The following is a 19,207-nucleotide window of genomic DNA, read 5'->3' as shown; positions in this document are numbered from 1 at the left end:
ACAATTAATTCCAATGTCCATGCCATAACAATATCATTTTCCTTATTTAATTAAAATTGATTTATCTGTTTATGTCTGGAATTAGTAGTGCAACTATGTTTGGTAGGAGAGCTTCAAGTAAGCATAATATAATTCATATTCTCATTTTGTGTGAGTGAGTTTAGTTTTATGCCGCTTTTAGCAATATTCCAGCAATATCACGGCAGGGGACACCAGAAATGGGCTTCACACATTGTACCCATGTGGGGAATCGAACCGGGGTCTTCAGCGTGACGAGCGAATGCTTTAACCACTAGGCTACCCCACCGCCCCTCTCATTTTGAATTTTTCACTACATATTACTTTACATTTGCAAATCAGAAATGAAAGAATTTTTGTGGCTTGTTGGCCCCTTTTGAGCAATAAATATAAAATTTCAAAACTCATTAGCCATGTTATATTGTAAAACTAGATATTTTGATATATATGTATATTAAATAAATATCATCTTTAGATTTTTTCTTTTCAAAATGATGTCACAAATTTGGTAACGGTAGCGACACAATTTCATAAAATTTCTAATAAAAGGGTCAAAATATGAAAAATGAAACATCGTTAATTAAGAAATACAGTTTGCTTTACCACCATGTATAGTGTAATAAAGCACACTTTCGCCCTGAACTATTATAGTTAAAGTACGAGTGCGCTTGCGTCCAAGTGCTTTAATTTATAATAGTTGAGGGCGAAAGTGTGCTTTATTACACTATACATGGTGGTAGTGAGAACTGTATTTCTTTTCTAAGATGCCAAATATAATACTTTCTAAGGATAATTACGATTAATTTAAGTCAGAAAACAAACGACGGTGTCAGTGACCTAAATTAAGAATCCATGCACAGGGCTAACTGGCGCGCTGTTCTATTGATGTGTCTGCCCCACTACGTTAAGACGAACGTTACCAGAAAAACAAATAGCAGTTTAATGACGGTTGACATTCTGATTAAATACCTTCTCTAACTTGTTTTAATTACATCTGTCTTTAATGTAAACCATATGGGGCAATATGAACGTCGCATTTCTACAACCAACGTAAGTTTAGATCAGTACATCCAGATGAAGCTGAGTAGTCAAGCGACATTCCATGATTGCATTGTGGGAATGTAAACATTGTGAACGTTACCGTGTCGCTAAAAACTTGTGAGTCGAATTGAGACATTTTAACCGTCGGAAAACATAAACGTAATGATTCCACCAGTGATGTTAACTGCGTGAAGCAACTGCAAACCAAGAACCGGGATGCAAAGGAGTAGTTTACTGTAGGAGGCTGTACGAAGCGATGACAACTGATATGCATCGTGACGTCGCTTACATTGTGACGTAACGCAAAATTGTTTGATTACGAAGAGGCAGACAAGTATGGTGCAGTGACGCCAATACATTGTGACGTAATGCAAAGAGTGCACATTATCGTCTGATAAGTACTGTCGGTGCCTTTGATGTTTCACCCAAGCATCTTAGAAGCTTGCATAATTTATGTTTGGTATATTCAGAATACTATGAATGTAATCATAAACATTTCAAGGTAAAACAATAAAGCAAAATTTACAATTTTTTCCTACATGAAATATGCACGAATTTTGAGAATGACACTTATATATATTGGATTATATTCAGAGGGCAATTTGGTAAGCCCGGTTGTTTAAGCACCTACTCATCATGGCCTGTGTTCCCAACATGGGTAGAATCTCGGAAGCCCTTTCTGATGTTCCCTGCTGTCGTTTTGCTGGAACATATTCACTCATTATGTAGAACTTTCTTAAATCACCAACTGCAAAATTAGATCTTAGGATTGACTTCTGTCGACAATGCTGCCCAAATCTCTCTGTACAAGACCTTTTCATATAGCAGTACAGTTTGCTTATGAGCTTCTTCCTGTGGAATTTGGAGCTGTTTTTATCCCCCGCAACAATGAAGGATATAGAAATGAGTTCCGTCCGTGTGTCCGTGCATCCATCACACTTTGTCCGAAGCTTATCTCCTAAACTATTCGTGATAGCTTAAGCAAACTTGGTACACGTCAACCATGATCCCTAGATGTGCCTTTTGGGGGTTAGACCCAGATGCAAATTTTATTTTTTGCGGTTTCCATGGAAACTTGACTTAGGCTGTGACTATGAGGATGTCATCTTGTCCGGAGCAGATCTTCCACCAAACTATACATGCTAGCTTCATCAGACTTGGTACACATATCAAGCATGATCCCTAGATGTGCCTTTTGGGGGTTAGACCCAGATATGAATTTTATCTTCTGCTGTTTCCATGGAAACATGAAGTAGGGTGTAACAATAAGGATGTCATCTTGTCCGGAGCAGATCTTCAAAACTATACATGCTAGCTTCATCAAACTTGGTACACATATCAAGCATGATCCCTACAAGTGCCTATTGGGGGTGAGACCCAGATATGAAATTTGGTTTTTACTGTTTCCATGGAAACGTGACTTAGGCTGTGGCTATGAGGATGTCATCTTGTCTGGAGCAGATCTTCCAAACTATATGTGCTAGCTTCATCAAAGGTGGTACACATATCAAGCATGATCCCTAGATATGCCTTTTGGGGGTTAGACCCAGATATGAATTTTACTTTTTGCTGTTTCCATGGAAACATGACTTAGGCTGTGGCTATGAGGATGTGATTTTGTTGCATTTGCATGGCAACAAGTTGGGCTTCAACCGAATTTGATGGTAGTGCTCCTTTCTGGAGCAGATCTTGAAAACCTTTCAATGCTCTCCTTCCACTTTGCTGTATACACTCCAAAACATTTGCCATAACCATAATTAGTAGACATATTCATAAAGAGTATTTTGCTGTTGAGGGGGATATTGATGACTTTGTCTTCTTGTTGTATATGAATTGGGGTCCCCAAAATATTACTTCAGAATCAGAGGCATGGCGAAGACACTTTGTGTTTCAGTTGTACTTCTGGCAAATGCTAAGGGAAAATATATATTTGATAGGTGACATATAAGAAGTTAATTGTGATGTAGCCACCAGTTTGTGCGACAGATGTTTCGACTGTGTGATGGAGAGCTTTGTTTCGCTGCGTGAGGTGTACAGCAACGTGTCACCGTGGGACATGAAAACCCTATCCTGACTCAGCTACAGTGGGACAGATGGAAATCTGCTACAGATTTGTATTGATAAAATGCAACATAGGCAAGCAATGTTTACACGACAGGAAATATTGATTATTAAAGCTGTATTGGGCTAAATATGCAGTGTTTAATGACTTGTTGTTTCTGGTGGAAGAGTGGTGGGTGCTAGCTCTGCTGTAACAAGGCTGTTGCTGTGTAAGATGAGTAAGTGCTTTCCAATAATGATTATTCGCCATTCTGGATTTCATGTTGCATGTTTTGACACCAGAGACAAACATGCCAAGTTTTAATATGTTGGCTGAAATAATCTGTGGGTGCTGATACAGAGAAGGTTTATCATCATAGCTAGGATTTCATAGCAATTTACTGCTTTCGAAAAAGTTATTTTATAGGTATTTTAATATTATTTATCATCATGGATATATCAAGGATTTCAATATTGTAGTATTATTTATTAACAATTAAAATTGCTTTTGCTACATAGGATCAGGTTTAAAAATAATGTTTAGTAATCTAGTTGTATTGGGAGTCAGTGGTCTGCCATGTTCAGTACTTTAGTTGTATTGGGAGTTAATGGTCCACCATGTTGAGTATTATAGTAGTACTGCTAACCATGTATTAGTACTAAAGGGAACAGGTACCCTGTTGTACCCATTATAATGCCGAGCGCAAGGCAGGGACCAACAAGTACCATATTTTAACGTCTTTTGGTATGGCGCGGCCGGGGATCGAACCCGCGACCTTCCGCTCTCGGCCGCACGTTCTAACCACTACACCACGGAGGCGGTCAATTCTATGGAGAGATTTGTAACACCCTTAAATATGTGAAATATGTCATATATATAGGTATGTTCTTAAACTTAATCAAGAAATATTTGATCATGAACATGATATCTTATATTTTATTTTTTCATCTTGAGCATATCATTGTTGAACACCTTGAATGTTTTACTTCAAATCCAGTTATATTGATTGTTGGTGATTTTAATGCAAGATTCAGTACAAGGATAGATCCCCAGTGCCCCATGCTTGTTTCCCTGTGGAAATTCAGTGCAAGGATAGGTCCCCAGTATCCTGTGTTTGTGTCCCTGTGGAGATTCAGTACAAGGATAGATCCCCAGTATCCCAATCCATGCTTGTCTCCCTGTGGAGATTCAGTACAAGGATAGATCCCCAGAAGCCCATGCTTGTCTCCCTGTGGAGATTCATTGCAAGGATAGATCCCCAGAATCCCATGCTTGTCTCCCTGTGGAGATTCATTGCAAGGATAGATCCCCAGAATCCCATGCTTGTCTCCCTGTGGAGATTCAGTACAAGGATAGATCCCCAGAAGCCCATGCTTGTCTCCCTGTGTAGATTCAGTACAAGGATAGATCCCCAGAATCCCATGCTTGTCTCCCTGTGGAGATTCATTGCAAGGATAGATCCCCAGAATCCCATGCTTGTCTCCCTGTGGAGATTCATTGCAAGGATAGATCCCCAGAATCCCATGCTTGTCTCCCTGTGGAGATTCAATACAAGGATAGATCCCCAGTATCCCAATCCATGCTTGTCTCCCTGTGGAGATTCAGTACAAGGATAGGTCCCCAGAATCCCATGCTTGTCTCCCTGTGGAGATTCAATACAAGGATAGATCCCGAGTATCCCGTATATGCTTCCCTGCTGCATATGCTTGTTGTGATGTCCAGCTACAGATGAGGTGGTGTATCTTGCTATCTTGTCCAGAGATCACAGAAAGCTCCTACCTTCAGCCACTGGTTGTCTGGTTCACATATTGACTGGCTGCTTTGATAGTGTTTGAATATTAATGTCTGCTGTCTTATATACCAAACACTGTTATTGCATAATGTATGGAAATTCCTTACCTGGCAAGATGTCCCTGGAGAGATATTGATTGTCTGTATTGTTGAATGTAGGCAGTATGTATGTTGTTATATATGGAGGATGTATTAAAGAATGTCGTTTGTGCTTGCAGTAGACATCCTGTCGCATGTTTGTAATCAGACTCTTCAAAAAAGACATTTTCACACAAAAGGCGAGATTAACAATTCATTGTCTCCATAGACTTAGCCAATCAACAAGAACTTTGTTCCTTTTTGCCATCAATCCCATGATTTGACAGAAGTGAAGAATATTTCATGTGGTTGTATTGTGTTATTTTTCATAGTTGTTGCCTTTGTAGGAATAGTGAGCTCCCCAGGAAGGAGTGTTCCCGAGAGCGAGGATCACAGACAGTTCAGCAGCAGACATTCAGAGGCAGGCAGCAACAGACCTCAGACCTTTGAAGATTTGACAGATGGTGGGTATTGGGGCATCCCTCCTGATTTAGATGAGGGTGCTGGATATACAAGCGATGGAAAAGATGCAGGTCACAGACCAACACTGTCCAGATCCATGTCTGTAGGCTGCCCTGTTGGACAATCTGGGAATATTGCTGTAGGTTCCAGGGATGATTCCAGATCCTTGTCTGTAGGCTGCCCTGTTGGACAATCTGGGAATATTGCTGTAGGCTGCCCAGGGATGATTGGTCGTTAGGCTCTGGACAATCTGGAAATATTGCTGTAGGTTCCAGGGATGATTCCAGATCCTTGTCTGTAGGCTGCCCTGTTGGACAATCTGGAAATATTGCTGTAGGTTCCAGGGACTATGCGGGCAGACACTTACAGGATGTTATTAAATCTGTGGCAAGTTGTCAAGGTGGAAATGTGACAGGTAGGTATTCTGTGCCCTCAGGATTAGCAGCTGAAGTAGGGGAAAAGAAGATGAAGATTTCAGAACAAAAGACTCCAAGTCCTTGGCCCAGATTCCTGCAGCAAGTCCCAAACCTTCACTGCAAGGTGAAACAGATGTCCATAGGGGAAACTCAGATTTAGAGGACAAGTTGTTGCTTGTGAACACAAAGAAGCAAGGTCCCTCCTCAAAACGTCCAGTACTTGTCAGGGAAGGTTCAGCTGGAGTCAGTTCAGTTTGTACAGATTTAAGTACCAAGGTGCTTCTTGGTACAAAAGAGTTGCAGAAGCCTGAAAGTGATCAAAGTGATGATCACAAGAGGAAGGACCCAACTGCTAGTCCCAAAGAATCATCAGCAAATCAAGTGGAGAGATCGCCTGTGTCACTTACTGCATCTCCACAAGGATCAGCTTGGAGATTGATTCCATCAGGAACAGATAGCAGAGATTCCCTGTTTTCTGAAAAGGTGCGCGGAATGAGTCATAGAGATGTCAGTGACTGGGTGAAGAAGTCATCAAATCAACAGCAGCTGGATCCGGAGATTGACCAATGCAATTCCTCAAAGCCTATGAAGAAGAAGCACATTGATGGAGAAAAACGTCGCCATCACAGTAGTCCCAACTCCAAGTCCCACACTTCTAGTCCCAGGTCCTCGGATGGAGATAGACATCGCAGTGAGTCAGGGACAAAGGCCGATGTCAAGGATAGGAATAAGATTAGAAGCTCACAATCTTTTGGGAAAACAGTGAAAAACCCCAAAGCAGATATCAGGAGGTTTCTTTCACAAGATGCCTCCCCAAGAAACAAAGATGGGGATCGAACAAGAACTATGGACTATGCTAGTGAAGATTCATATGAAATTCCTGAACCCATGGATGTTGACACCCCTGAAACTGTGCGGACACCATCAAAGTCTAAAATGGTATTAGACAGCTTAAGGTTGTCTAAATTTAAGTCTAATCTGGTCAAGTCTCCTGCCTTTAAAGCCAAACCATCTGCATCTTCAACATCAAGTGCCTTGTCGGAGTCATCAGGTTTATGCAGACCAACCCACACTCCAACGAGGCGACCTGCGGATGTGTGCAACCCTTTGGGGTCTTACAGGATTCCTAAACTGAGCTCAGCATTGTCAGAGACAGCTCTGAAAGAGATCCAAGAGGAAAAATCAGAAGCTGCAAAGAAGAAGGATGATGGTGAGTTGACCTGTTTCTTCTGTTATTGTCACTTGTTTCTAAAAATAGTTTTTACTAAAGGAGGGCGGTGGGTTAGCCTAGTGATTAAAGCGTTCACTCATCACACCAAAGACCCGCGTTTGATTCCCCACTTGGGTACAATATGTGAAGTCCGTTTCTGGTGTCCCCTGCCATGGAATATTGCTAAAAGTGGCATAAACGTAAACTCGCTCACTTTTTGCTGAAGGGACAGTCAACGAAACATTTACTTATGAAGACACCTGTTGTTTTGGGCTGCTGCATTTAAGAAGCTGAACTTTTGACAGAATCCACAGGAAAATATAGAACATTAATAATAATTAGTACAAACAGGCAAAAAGCTAAAAGCATAAGTGAGTCTTTTGAATCAATTTTGGCTCAGAAAAGATTTATCAGTGTTCTTCATGTAACCGGAAAATTAAAAGGAAATCTGAGTTAGCTTATGATGGGTGGTTCAGATGATGAGTGGTTCAGGCGATTGGTGGTTCAGGTGATGGGTGGTTCAGGTGATGAGTGGTAGGTGGTTCAGGTGATGAGTGGTAGGTGGTTCAGGTGATGAGTGGTTCAGGTGATGGGTGGTTCAGGCGATGGGTGGTTCAGGTGATGGGTGGTTCAAGCGATGAGTGGTTCAGGCGATGGATGGTTCAAGCGATGGGTGGTTCAGGCGATGAGTGGTTCAGGCGATGGGTGGTTCAGGTGATGGGTGGTTCAGGTGATAAGTGGTTCAGATGATGAGGGCACTCCATATGGCCAGTCCCCACCACGGTATTTGGTTTCAGTTGATGATTTGTCCTCGTGTACATTTGGTAATCATTTACTGGTCCTTTGTCCCCAAAACATACTCCTTGAAGGAACGCTTTGATAGTTTTAGAGTAGTAATAACTATAAATGAGGGGTACTTGTATTCATGTTGCTCTTGGAAAAGCACCCACTGATCAAATTCTAAGCTATTCTGTTAGTATTCTTCATGAGTACACCTATGAAGACATTAAATGTATATGACATTCAACAACTTTTCCCAGAAAACAGCCGGATACAGCATCTTTGGTACATCACATTATTTTTATCAGATCTGTTTGCAATTGCTAAATATGTAAAGAAGAACAGTTAGGTCAGAAGTTAAATAATGTTTTTGCTGTCCTTGCAAATGTCCTGCTTATAACATAATAGAACATTGTATGACATAGAATTTCATAGAACATTAAAGAGTAATGTGAAAGGTTACTGAACATCATAAAACATCTTGCAGTGATGTGAAACATTACTGAACATCATAGAACGATGTAAAACATTACTGAACATCATAGAACGATGTAAAACATTACTGAACATCATAGAACGATGTAAAACATTACTGAACATCATAGTACAATGTTAAACATTACTGAACATCATAGTACAATGTAAAACATTACTGAACATCATGAAAAAACAACTGAACATCGAAGAGCAATGTGAAAGGTTGCTGAACATCATAAACGTTTTATTAAAACATCACTGGACATCAAAGAGCAATGTGAAATATTACTGAACATCATAAAACATCACTGGACATCATAGTACAATGTAAAACATTACTGAACATCATAGTACAATGTAAAACATTACTTAACATCATGAAAAAACACCTGAACATCAAAGAGTAATGTGAAACATTACTGAACATCATAAAACATCATAAAGCATCATAGAACGATGTGAAACATAAGTGAATGTCATTAAAACATCAGTGAACAGAGTGAAAAATGATAGAACCAATGACATTGCTGAACATCAAAGAACAATTTGAAGCATCACTGAACGTCATAGAGCATAGTTGATAAACATAGATCATCATACAATATCTCTGCACACCATCAAACATGACTGAACATCACAGAACTTAATAGATAAACATAGAACATCACAGAACATCATACAATATCACAGAACATTATGCGTTTATAGATTGCCTGAGTTAGACTGTCCAATATTCTCTTCTTTCATAATAAGGCCAGCATGTCACATTCACCATTTGCTATTCGTCACAATTATTACCGCATTATTTATTCATAAGTGGACAAAAAAATTTTGTGAAATTTAAACCCCAGCCACTTGCATGTTGTTTTGCTTATGTGACGTGGGAGCACTGGCAGACATTTGAACAAGAGTGGGTGTGATAGTCCACCAATACCAACATTTGTGTTTAGTGTGGTTAAAGTGCCTGGGAGAGATGGACTGTGGACCAGTATTTAGTGAGTATAGTCCATATGGAAGGGCAGACCCTGTGTTTCCTGTAGGACACGACACTCTGTCTGCGGTCCACGCAGGACACAGCATGGCCAAGGGGAATCGGGGAATAATTTCACATTCAGGGATTTTATACCCTAAAATTATGTTTTTGAAATGTTTAAAAAGCAAGCAGGATCTGTAACATGACAATATTGGAGATAAGCCATGTTATTAACAAATGATTGTGTTGGAATTTTCCTATAGTAATTAGTATGCACTGGATGCTTGTAAATTTGATGGAAGTTGACAGGTGGCAAATTATGTGTATTAACTGACAAAGTTATAGAAGTTTCTGGTTGGAAAGCAGAATCTCTAACTGGTGTCAGCAAGCCTCAAGGCTATAAACTGCCATCCATGAGTCATGTGTGATATTATATGACGATTGTGTGAGATTCTGTATCTGCAAACTGAACATCTGTTGTATGATTGATAGATACACTCTCACCACCTGTACTGGTGGGGTAGAGTAGTGTTTGATATTATATGATGATTGTGTGAGATTCTGTATCTGCAAACTGAACATTTGTTGTATGATTGATAGATACACTCTCACCACCTGTACTGGTGGGTTAGAGTAGTGGTTAAAGTGTTCGCTCGTCACGTCGAAACCCAGGTTTCAATTCCCCACATGGGTACAATGTGTGAAGCCCATTTCTGGTGTCCCCCTCCGTGATATTGCTGGAATATTGCTAAAAGCGGCATAAAACTAATCTCAGTCACTCACTCACTTATCACCTGTCAGTCAAAACGTTAAAAGTCCTGGCCAAGCCTGAGTTGAAGACATTTTCTTTTTGACTAATGTTGGTATCATACTACATCGAGAGAGAGACTCAGTATATATTACTTTTATTACGCAAGATGAATAAAGTATGAACATGAATACTACATATTGTACACTATGTGTTATGGAGTCAGTTGCTAGTTTAACTTGTATCATTATTACCCCAAATAAGTGTGCAATCAAGTTCTCATTTCTCAGCTCCCTGGGGAGAATACAACCCAAGCTGCCCGTGAGGCCTATACTATCAGTTACCCATTCACTGCTTGGTTACCATAGGCATAATTTGAACTTGGAGTCACTTGCTTAAGACGACATTCAGCATGTACCATGTGCGTTTGTTTCTGATGATCAAAATGGCCTTTAGTGACACTTTCATGACTGCACAACAGGATCCACATGAAGTGAGGATTACACACAAGACCATATCTGAGGTACTGAATTCATTGATTTATTTTGACTCTTATAGGGAAAAGTCTTTAGCCTTTTTGTTTGGTTTGCGATTTAGCTGCAGATAAAACCAATGTTGTGTTTGTATTACAGATGCTCTGTCCGAGTCGGAAGCTGGCAGTGATTCGGTCCTGGAGTCTGATGACGATCTGTTCAATGAGACTCCAGCCTTTCTGAAGGAGTTTGAGAAGACAAGGTAAGATAATCTCATCACTGATTTATCAGTCCTGAATATTTGTTTCTTCAGTCAGTTTTGTGTTGTCCATTTGAACAACATTTCTCCATCAGTTTCACAGCTGTGGAGAAAGGAAGGACATTTCCCTGTGGTCATTCAATGTTGGTATTTTTATGGAGTGAGTGGCTGGTCGTAAGGGGAGACATGTTGGAAAGGGTAGGCAGGTCTGGTTGACTTGGTTGAAGACAGGTCATCACACATCAATGGTATGGATCATTACTCACTCTCACAGACAATCTCGTTCTTGTTTGTACTTCATAATGTACAGGCTGTTGTCACAGCAGGAATATTGCCATGTTATGTTCAGACTATTTTTGAGACAAATGGTATTAGCATGCTAAATGGTGCAAAGTAACAATTTGAATAATAGAATCTTTTGTTCATAAATTAATGTATTTTTGTCTGCCTGATTATGGTTCCTGGGTTCTCAGCACCGTACCCATGCTGGCGGCATACTTCCATAACCTGTATCCTATTGGGGCTTTCCTGGAACAGTGAACCTGTATCCTGTAGGGCTTTCCTAGAACAATAGACCTGTATCCCATGGGGGCTTTCCTAGAACAATAAACCTGTATCCCATAGGGCTTTCCTAGAACAATAAACCTGTATCCCATGGGGCTTTCCTAGAACAATAAACCTGAATTCCATAGGGCTTTCCTGGAACAATAAACCTGTATCCCATAGGGCTTCCCTAGAACAATTAACCCTTTATCCTGTAGGGCTTTCCTGGAACAATGAACCTGTATCCCAGGGGGCTTTCCTGGAACAATAAACCTGTATCCTGTAGGGCTTTCCTAGAACAATAAACCTGTATCCCAGGGGGCTTTCCTGGAACAATAAACCTGTATCCTGTAGGGCTTTCCTGGAACAATAAACCTGTATCCCAGGGGGCTTTCCTAGAACAATAGACCTGTATCCCATGGGGGCTTTCTTAGAACAATAAACCGGTATCCCATAGGGCTTTCCTGGAACAATAAACCTGTATCCCATAGGGCTTCCCTAGAACAATAAACCTGTATCCTGTAGGGCTTTCGTTGAACAGTGAACCTGTATCCTGTAGGGCTTTCCTGGAACAATAAACCTGTATCCTGTAGGGCTTTCCTGGAACAATAAACCTGTATCCCTGTAGGGCTTTCCTGGAACAATAAACCTGTATCCTGTAGGGCTTTCCTGGAACAATAAACCTGTATCCTGTAGGGCTTTCCTGGAACAATAAACCTGTATCCCAGGGGGCTTTCCTGGAACAATAAACCTGTATCCTGTAGGGCTTTCCTGGAACAATAAACCTGTATCCCATGGGGGCTTTCCTGGAACAATAGACCTGTATCCCATGGGGGCTTTCCTAGAACAATAAACCTGTATCCCATAGGGCTTTCCTAGAACAATAAACCTGTATCCTGTAGGGCTTTCCTAGAACAATAAACCTGTATCCTGTAGGGCTTTCCTAGAACAATAAACCTGTATCCCATAGGGCTTTCCTGGAACAATAATCCTGTATCCTGTAGGGCTTTCCTGGAACAATAAACCTGTATCCTGTAGGGCTTTCCTGGAACAATAAACCTGTATCCCATGGGGGCTTTCCTAGAACAATAAACCTGTATCCTGTAGGGCTTTCCTGGAACAATAAACCTGTATCCCATGGGGGCTTTCACAGAACAATAAACCTGTATTAGGGCTTTTAGAACAATACCATATCCTGTAGGGCTTTCCTGGAACAATAGACCTATATCCCAATAACTTTAAGAACATCCTGTATCCTGTAGGGCTTTCCTGGTCATATGGATCAAGAAATGTATCCCATAGGGCTTTTGGAACTAGAACATATAAACCTAACAATAGATATTGGAGAGGGCTTTCCTAGAACAATAAACCTGTAGTGGGGGCTTTCCTAGATAATCACATAAACCTGTATTGTGTAGGGCATTCCTAGAACAATAAACTTGTATCCCGTAGGGCAACCATCTAATCAAATACCATAGGATGAGATGGTTGTTGGAGTGAGTTCAAGCTGTCACATCAGAAGTATTTCAGCCATATCGTAACTGGTCATGTGACTGTTCATCTTCTTGCTCCTCACAGGAAGCTTGAGTCCTTTACTTTCATCTGAAGATGAAAACTAGGTAGAAGCTGATCCAATGACCAGGGTGATAATGTAGCACTTTTGAGTAGGGCTGTCTGTCGCTATAGATCACAGAAATCAATGATTGTTAACTACATATCGATCGATTATCAATAGATATTGGAGAAGTAACTTTAAGCACAAATGAGTAGGGCTGTCTGTCGATATAGATCACAGAAATCAATGATTGTTAACTACATATCGATTATCAATAGATATTGGAGAAGTAACTTTAAGCACAAATGAGTAGGGCTGTCTGTCGATATAGATCACAGAAATCAATGATTGTTAACTACATATCGATTATCAATAGATATTGGAGAAGTAACTTTAAGCACAAATGAGTAGGGCTGCCTGTCAATATAGATCTCAGAAATCAATGATTGTTAACTACATATTGATTATCAATAGATATTGGAGAAGTAACTTTAAGCACAAATGAGTAGGGCTGCCTGTCAATATAGATCACAGAAATCAATGATTGTTAATTACATATCGATTATCAATAGATATTGGAGAAGTAACTTTAAGCACAAATGCACACAAAAGTTTGAATATATTTCACACCAGTGGTGAGTGACACGTTTATGCATGGATTACACAGAAAACAGTGGACTGAACATAATTTGGAAGCAGGCCATGAATAGATATCTAATTTTGTGCATTGTGTGAGTAAATTAAATCTTCATTCTATCACAAAAAGTTTATGTACGATATTAAATCATTATCAATGACACTATTTTCATATTGGTAACCATTAATTCCTGTTAATGATATTTCTGATTATCGATCTTTTAAGCCAGTCCTACTTTTCATCATGCTTAAGTGAGTGGTTTCTACACAATATTCTTATGCAAATTATTATTTGAATCAGGGCCTATAAAACTTTAGTTTTAACATAATAGCTGTGACAAGAACCCAGGTACCCTGTCAACTGTACAGAACTCCAAGCTATCTTTGGAATTACTAGTCCATCCTCATTAGCTTGGTCTTTAGAAAACATAAAGGTGCTTCAAAATGAAACATTGTTAACAGGTTTGGGTAGATATAACTTACACACCGGTTGTATGGATACATCGCTTACACACGCTACATGCCTGGGTACGGAAACTGGGTTATATATTGATCAGGACTGTCAGTGGAATTTCTTGTGGTATCAACTTTCCATTTGGTTGAAGATGGTTTCATGTCTGTTGTTGCTGTTACCATGGTGATAGAAAGGTGTCTCATCAATATTGATGCCTGTATTGCTTTCACTGTTTTTAATTGCCTGAGTACAGCTTTCACTACTATTACATGAAGTATAGCACCGTAGGTTGGCTAGCCAGTTCCTGCAAGGTCAGTGGATGTATATGTACAGTGTCTGGTAATTATCAGTCTTTTGACTCCGTAATGTTAGAAATGTGTTTATGGCTGGCAGTGAAATTATGCTTACCACTCTAAAAGCCCAGAGTGACACAGTGCATCAGAAGCCTTTGTGTTTTAGAACAGGTGTGTCGTTTTCAAAATGATCATATTTGAAACAGAATATCTGTTGCTGAGTCAGGTTTTCTGTCATAGTTTGTGGCTGACACTTGTCAAGTCAACTGAGATGTTGAACAGAAACCACTAGGGCATCCCATGATCCAAATACTGTTTCACAGGGGCGGATCCAGGAGTTTGGAAAAGGAGGCGTGCACATAAATCCTGAAGTCCAAAGGTTACAGGTGACCCATGGACCAGAGGCCTGCCTTAAATCATGTCTCCTGTGCTGTGTTGTGGCCATCTCTACTGGGGCTGCAGTTTACACATATATTTCCAGCTGGAGTAGAATTGGTTGTGTTGCTGTATATGTTCCGCTTGACTGGATGCAAATGCTGATGTGTGGGTTATCTTTATCTGAACTAGATGTCAGCGTTTGTATATGTCTGTAATGCCTACCTAGCTGAATTAGATGTAAGTGAGAAATATCTTTACCTTGGCCTCATTTTAGAGTTGATTGGTGTTTGTGTTTTTGTTAGTTCAGATATTTAAGAATTGAATGTCAGTTTGTGTGTTTGCACTGAGAAATGAACGATGTCAAAGCGTTGTTGAAACTCGTGTGAACGAGCAACTTTACGAGCCCATTGAATAGGAAGCAAATCTCGTTGTTGTATTCTATTTATTTGTGATTGTTTATTGTGAAATTTATTGAGCAGTTGTTAAATAGACCATGGGGCAGAAAACCGCCAGATGAACCTGCACACCGCGAGAGATTAAACTTGTGTGAAAAGGAACAATGTTCGGCAATTGGAAATCCGTTTGGTAGTGAAGAAGTGACATTGCCAAAATTGGGGTGACTTGAAACAGGTTCGGTCGCAAATTTGGCATCACCAATTGCAGCAAGATCATTGGAGTTCCTTAAAACCAAAGCGGAAATTTGAAAATGAGGTCGCACTGGCTGTCGCTTGTTGTCGGACGCGTTGTCAGTCAGATTTTGCAAAACTGTGCTCAGTTGGTGCTTTTTGTCATTTGAAATGGATCTATGAATGCAAATAATTTTTATTTTGTTTATGTCAAGCTGGACAGAGAGTATCCTGGGAAAACCTGGAAAGTAGTTCTGGCAAAAGTTCACATGACCTTGATTGGCTCGAAAACATTCACACAAGTATGAACGATGTTTACACACATATGAACGATTTGAATGGTTCAAGAGGAATGGACCTTGAAATTTAGATCACATGACTGCTCTCTCAACCAACCAACATTCGGGAATCTGTATAAACTTCAAAGTACGAAATTTATATCTGTAGCTGATGGGGTAGTCTAGTGGTTAAGGTGTTCCCTCGTCATACAGAAGACCCTGGTTTCATTCCCCACACGTGTGAAGCCATTTTCTTGTGGTCCCCACTGCGATATTGCTGGAATATTGCTAAAAGCGGCTAAAAACCATACTCACTCACTGTCAATGTTATTGTTGATATTTATGTTACCTAGATGTCAGTTTTTAGTGACACATGATGTGGTAAGATGTGAGAGGGGACCAAGCTTGTGAAAGTCGGACTTGATGGGGATTGGTCAATTTGGTATACCCCCATTCACTCCCTTCTCTCTCACAGCAGCGTCCTTATCCCCCTTTCAGTTACTTTCTTCTCATTCTAAGTTCATGCGTGATAACAGCTTCTCACACCTTACTAACGTGAGGTCACTTTAGGTACTGCCTTATAGCTGGAATATTGCTGAGTGCGGTGTTAAACTAAACTCACTCACTCAAGGTAAGTGCAGAGTCTGTCTCCTAGACAAGGATTTTTGTTTTAGCTACTTTGGTTTTGCCAAGTCTTACCAGAGACACCAGAAGTGTCTGCATGTATCAACTTGACCATATTTCTTTGCAGTATTTATATGTTTTCAAAGGTAGACATTCATTACTCCAGACTGATTGTATTTTGTGAAACTTCCCTCCATTGGCAATGGCTGCAGGCTGAATTATTAGCTCACCTTGCAAGTCTTATCAACTCATGATGAATTGTTAGTCCATGACCAGCTCACCTGACTCAATGATTCAAAATATGCTGTGAAGATAAAAAGCTTTGAAAATATACTTAAGAGTGTATATTCTTAGTTTTTGAGATACCAGAGATCTTGAAGTTTCCTATCTTTGACTGACATTTGTTGCATCACACTGATACATGCAACAAACACTGTGAGGTTAGTTTCCCCAAGGGAAATCACTCTAAGTATGCTAACACCGCACCTACTGACTGCATTCTCATACATATGAGTGAAGTGGATTGGTGTTTTACTGAAAGACAAAACGTGCATCCTTAACACATTGGAATTGGATGCAAATAATTTACAATTTAATTCCTGTGGGACTCAAATTGGTATGTGTGTATTTAGATTGCATGTTACAAGTACTGTTAATGCATTGTTGTCTAACATTTTATGGTATAACTTGTTGGTTTTCTTATCTCTGTCATTGAAGTCTTCATCCAAGATCTCTCAGAGTTCTTTCCTTATTTAAAATACTATACAGGGTGGTGGGGTAGCCTAGTGGTTAAAGAGTTTGCTTGTCACGTCAAAGATTCCCCACATGGGCACAATGTGTGAAGGCCATTTCTGGTGTCTCCTGCTGTGATATTACTGGAATATTGCTAAAAGCCACATAAGACTAAATTCACACAATATTATCATACATTTTGAGATGGTTTGTGAGGTTGGAGCTATAATTACTTGTAAATATATTACAAAGTTGTCTCTCTCATGTGTAGCATTCACGAACAGGTCCTTGGTGTGAGCAAAGTCTGTCATACTCATGATTCTTATCTTAACTTCGAAAACAAAAGTGACTGAATAACAGAAGGTCCTCTGATATATTTAGAAAAATTGAATTAGACATGATTAGATAAGATGTGTTTGTGTTTGAGTCATGGAACTTTCCAAATCTGCAACATTTAACATGAGGACTGTGGCATCTTGAGGGCTCAGCTTCCACCACTGAGTTCAATCATTGGCGAACCTTGATATGAATACACAATGTCATTTAGAAAGTGGTCAAATGTAACATATGTTATATTTGGGATTATTACTTTCTTAGTAAAGTACAGATTCTAGTACTTTTGTTGGGTTGAGTCCCATCCGGGATTCGAACCCACACCCTCAGAGTCAGGCACCTATTCGCCAGTTCACAAAGTCAGATGCCTAACCTGCTCAACCACCGCAGCTTCCAATAAGTTGTCTGTTTTTGGTAACATGAAATAATTTGCACTAAAAATAATTTGCACTAAATTCATTGGCTTTACTAACATAAATTAGGTTGCTCTAAATTTTATGACTGCAGATCGGAAATAAACAGAACATTTGGCCTGGAGCTTGTATCGCATGACCTTGTAGTCTAATCAGTTGGAAATATTCTGGCGAACTCCAGTGCCTTAGGGCTGAGAGTTGGTGGAACTTGAGGTGAAGCTTACATTACATACACAAGGTTTGTGACTTTTTGATGGATTGATTCCAGCTTGACATGTCAGATAATGGGTTTAAGAATGACAGTGTAGGAACCAAAACATGGGCGTATATATATGTATACATATATCACAGGAATCTACTACTAATACTTGTTCACCAGTATGTGTCTGTCAGTGTGTGTTTTCTGTGTTGTGGTACTGGTGATTGGTCTATATCATTCTCTGTATAAGGCTCAGTATGTCTGTGTCTGTGGTTTGTCTTGTGTGGTTAGTCTGTGTCAGTGTGTCATTAGTCTTTGAAGTTAGTCTGTGTCTATATGTCTGTGTCAGTGTCTGTCATGGTCTTAGTATCTATGACTTGTTCTTCATTTGGTTCCCCCAAGGTCTGTGTGTCTACGACCTATGCCTCTGTTCCTCCCTCCAAGATCTCAGCATCTATGACCCATGTCTAACTGAGATCTTCCAAGGTCTAAGTGTCTATCTGTGCTTCACTTGGTCAGTCCATGGTCTAAGTGTCTACCACCTGTGTTTCACATGGTTCAGTCCATGGTCTAAGTGTCTACCACCTGTGTTTCACATGGTTCAGTCCATGGTCTAAGTGTCTACCACCTGTGTTTCACTTGGTTCAGTCCATGGTCTAAGTGTCTACCACCTGTGTTTCACTCAGTTACCACCTGTGTTTCACATGGTTCACATGGTTCAGTCCATGGTCTAAGTGTCTACCACCTGTGTTTCACATGGTTCAGTCCATGGTCTAAGTGTCTACCACCTGTGTTTCACATGGTTCAGTCCCTAAGTGGGTACCACCTGTAATGGTTCAGTGTCTACCACCTGTGTTTCACATGGTTCAGGTTCAGTCCTGGGTCTAAGTGTCAGCTACCTGTTCCTCTGTGTCTAAGTGTCTACCACCCCTGGTTCAGTCCATGGGTCTTCATTGATGATTTAATTTGACATTGTCCCTTTAACAGCTACCTGTTCCTCTGTGTCTCCCGTGATGAAAGTAGGAAGTGAAGTGAACACTTTAATTCCTGAGTTGACAACCTGCTTGCTGGAGGCGTGATTTGCTGACTGGGCTCATGACAAACACAGGTTTTCTGTGTCAATGTCAGGGAAATTCATGCATTGTTCTTATGTTTTCATCACAGCATTCTCTCAATGTTTCAACTGCTATTTGTCACTATAGTCTCTCCATACAGACTCTTGTCTCAAGTAAGTGGTCCTAAATTGTGCCTCTTAGATCTCAGTGGGCTAGCACTATAAAACCAGCTTAAGGCTGGGCTACAAAGCAGCCCGACAGACACGTACTCACGCATGCACATAGTCATATGAGCTGAAAGCATCTACTGTTAAGCCCAAT

General features: G+C 40.2%; 1 protein-coding gene across 4 annotated transcripts in view; it reads left to right on the top strand.

Moving 5' to 3' along the window:
• LOC124252963 (SMC5-SMC6 complex localization factor protein 2-like) overlaps positions 1-19,207 on the top strand; it is a 72,063-nt gene that overhangs the window by 27,432 nt on the left and 25,424 nt on the right. For 3 of the 4 annotated variants that reach the window (XM_046686686.1, XM_046686669.1, XM_046686677.1), the window contains 3 exons: positions 5,317-5,574; positions 5,700-7,057; positions 10,668-10,770. In XM_046686686.1, coding sequence (XP_046542642.1) covers positions 6,340-7,057; positions 10,668-10,770 — 821 coding nt within the window. In that variant the 5' untranslated portion in view covers positions 5,317-5,574; positions 5,700-6,339. Of the gene's footprint in view, positions 1-3,271; positions 3,339-5,316; positions 5,575-5,699; positions 7,058-10,667; positions 10,771-19,207 lie in introns of those variants that run through there. The other variant, XM_046686694.1, reaches the window with a different exon arrangement.

The sequence above is a fragment of the Haliotis rubra genome, unplaced genomic scaffold (assembly GCF_003918875.1).
Source record: "Haliotis rubra isolate DU_JTF1 unplaced genomic scaffold, ASM391887v1 Scf114, whole genome shotgun sequence".
NCBI classification, from domain to species: Eukaryota; Metazoa; Mollusca; class Gastropoda; order Lepetellida; family Haliotidae; genus Haliotis; species Haliotis rubra.
The sequence above is the reverse complement of the archived record's forward strand: the minus strand, read 5'-3'. Positions and strand labels throughout refer to the sequence as shown.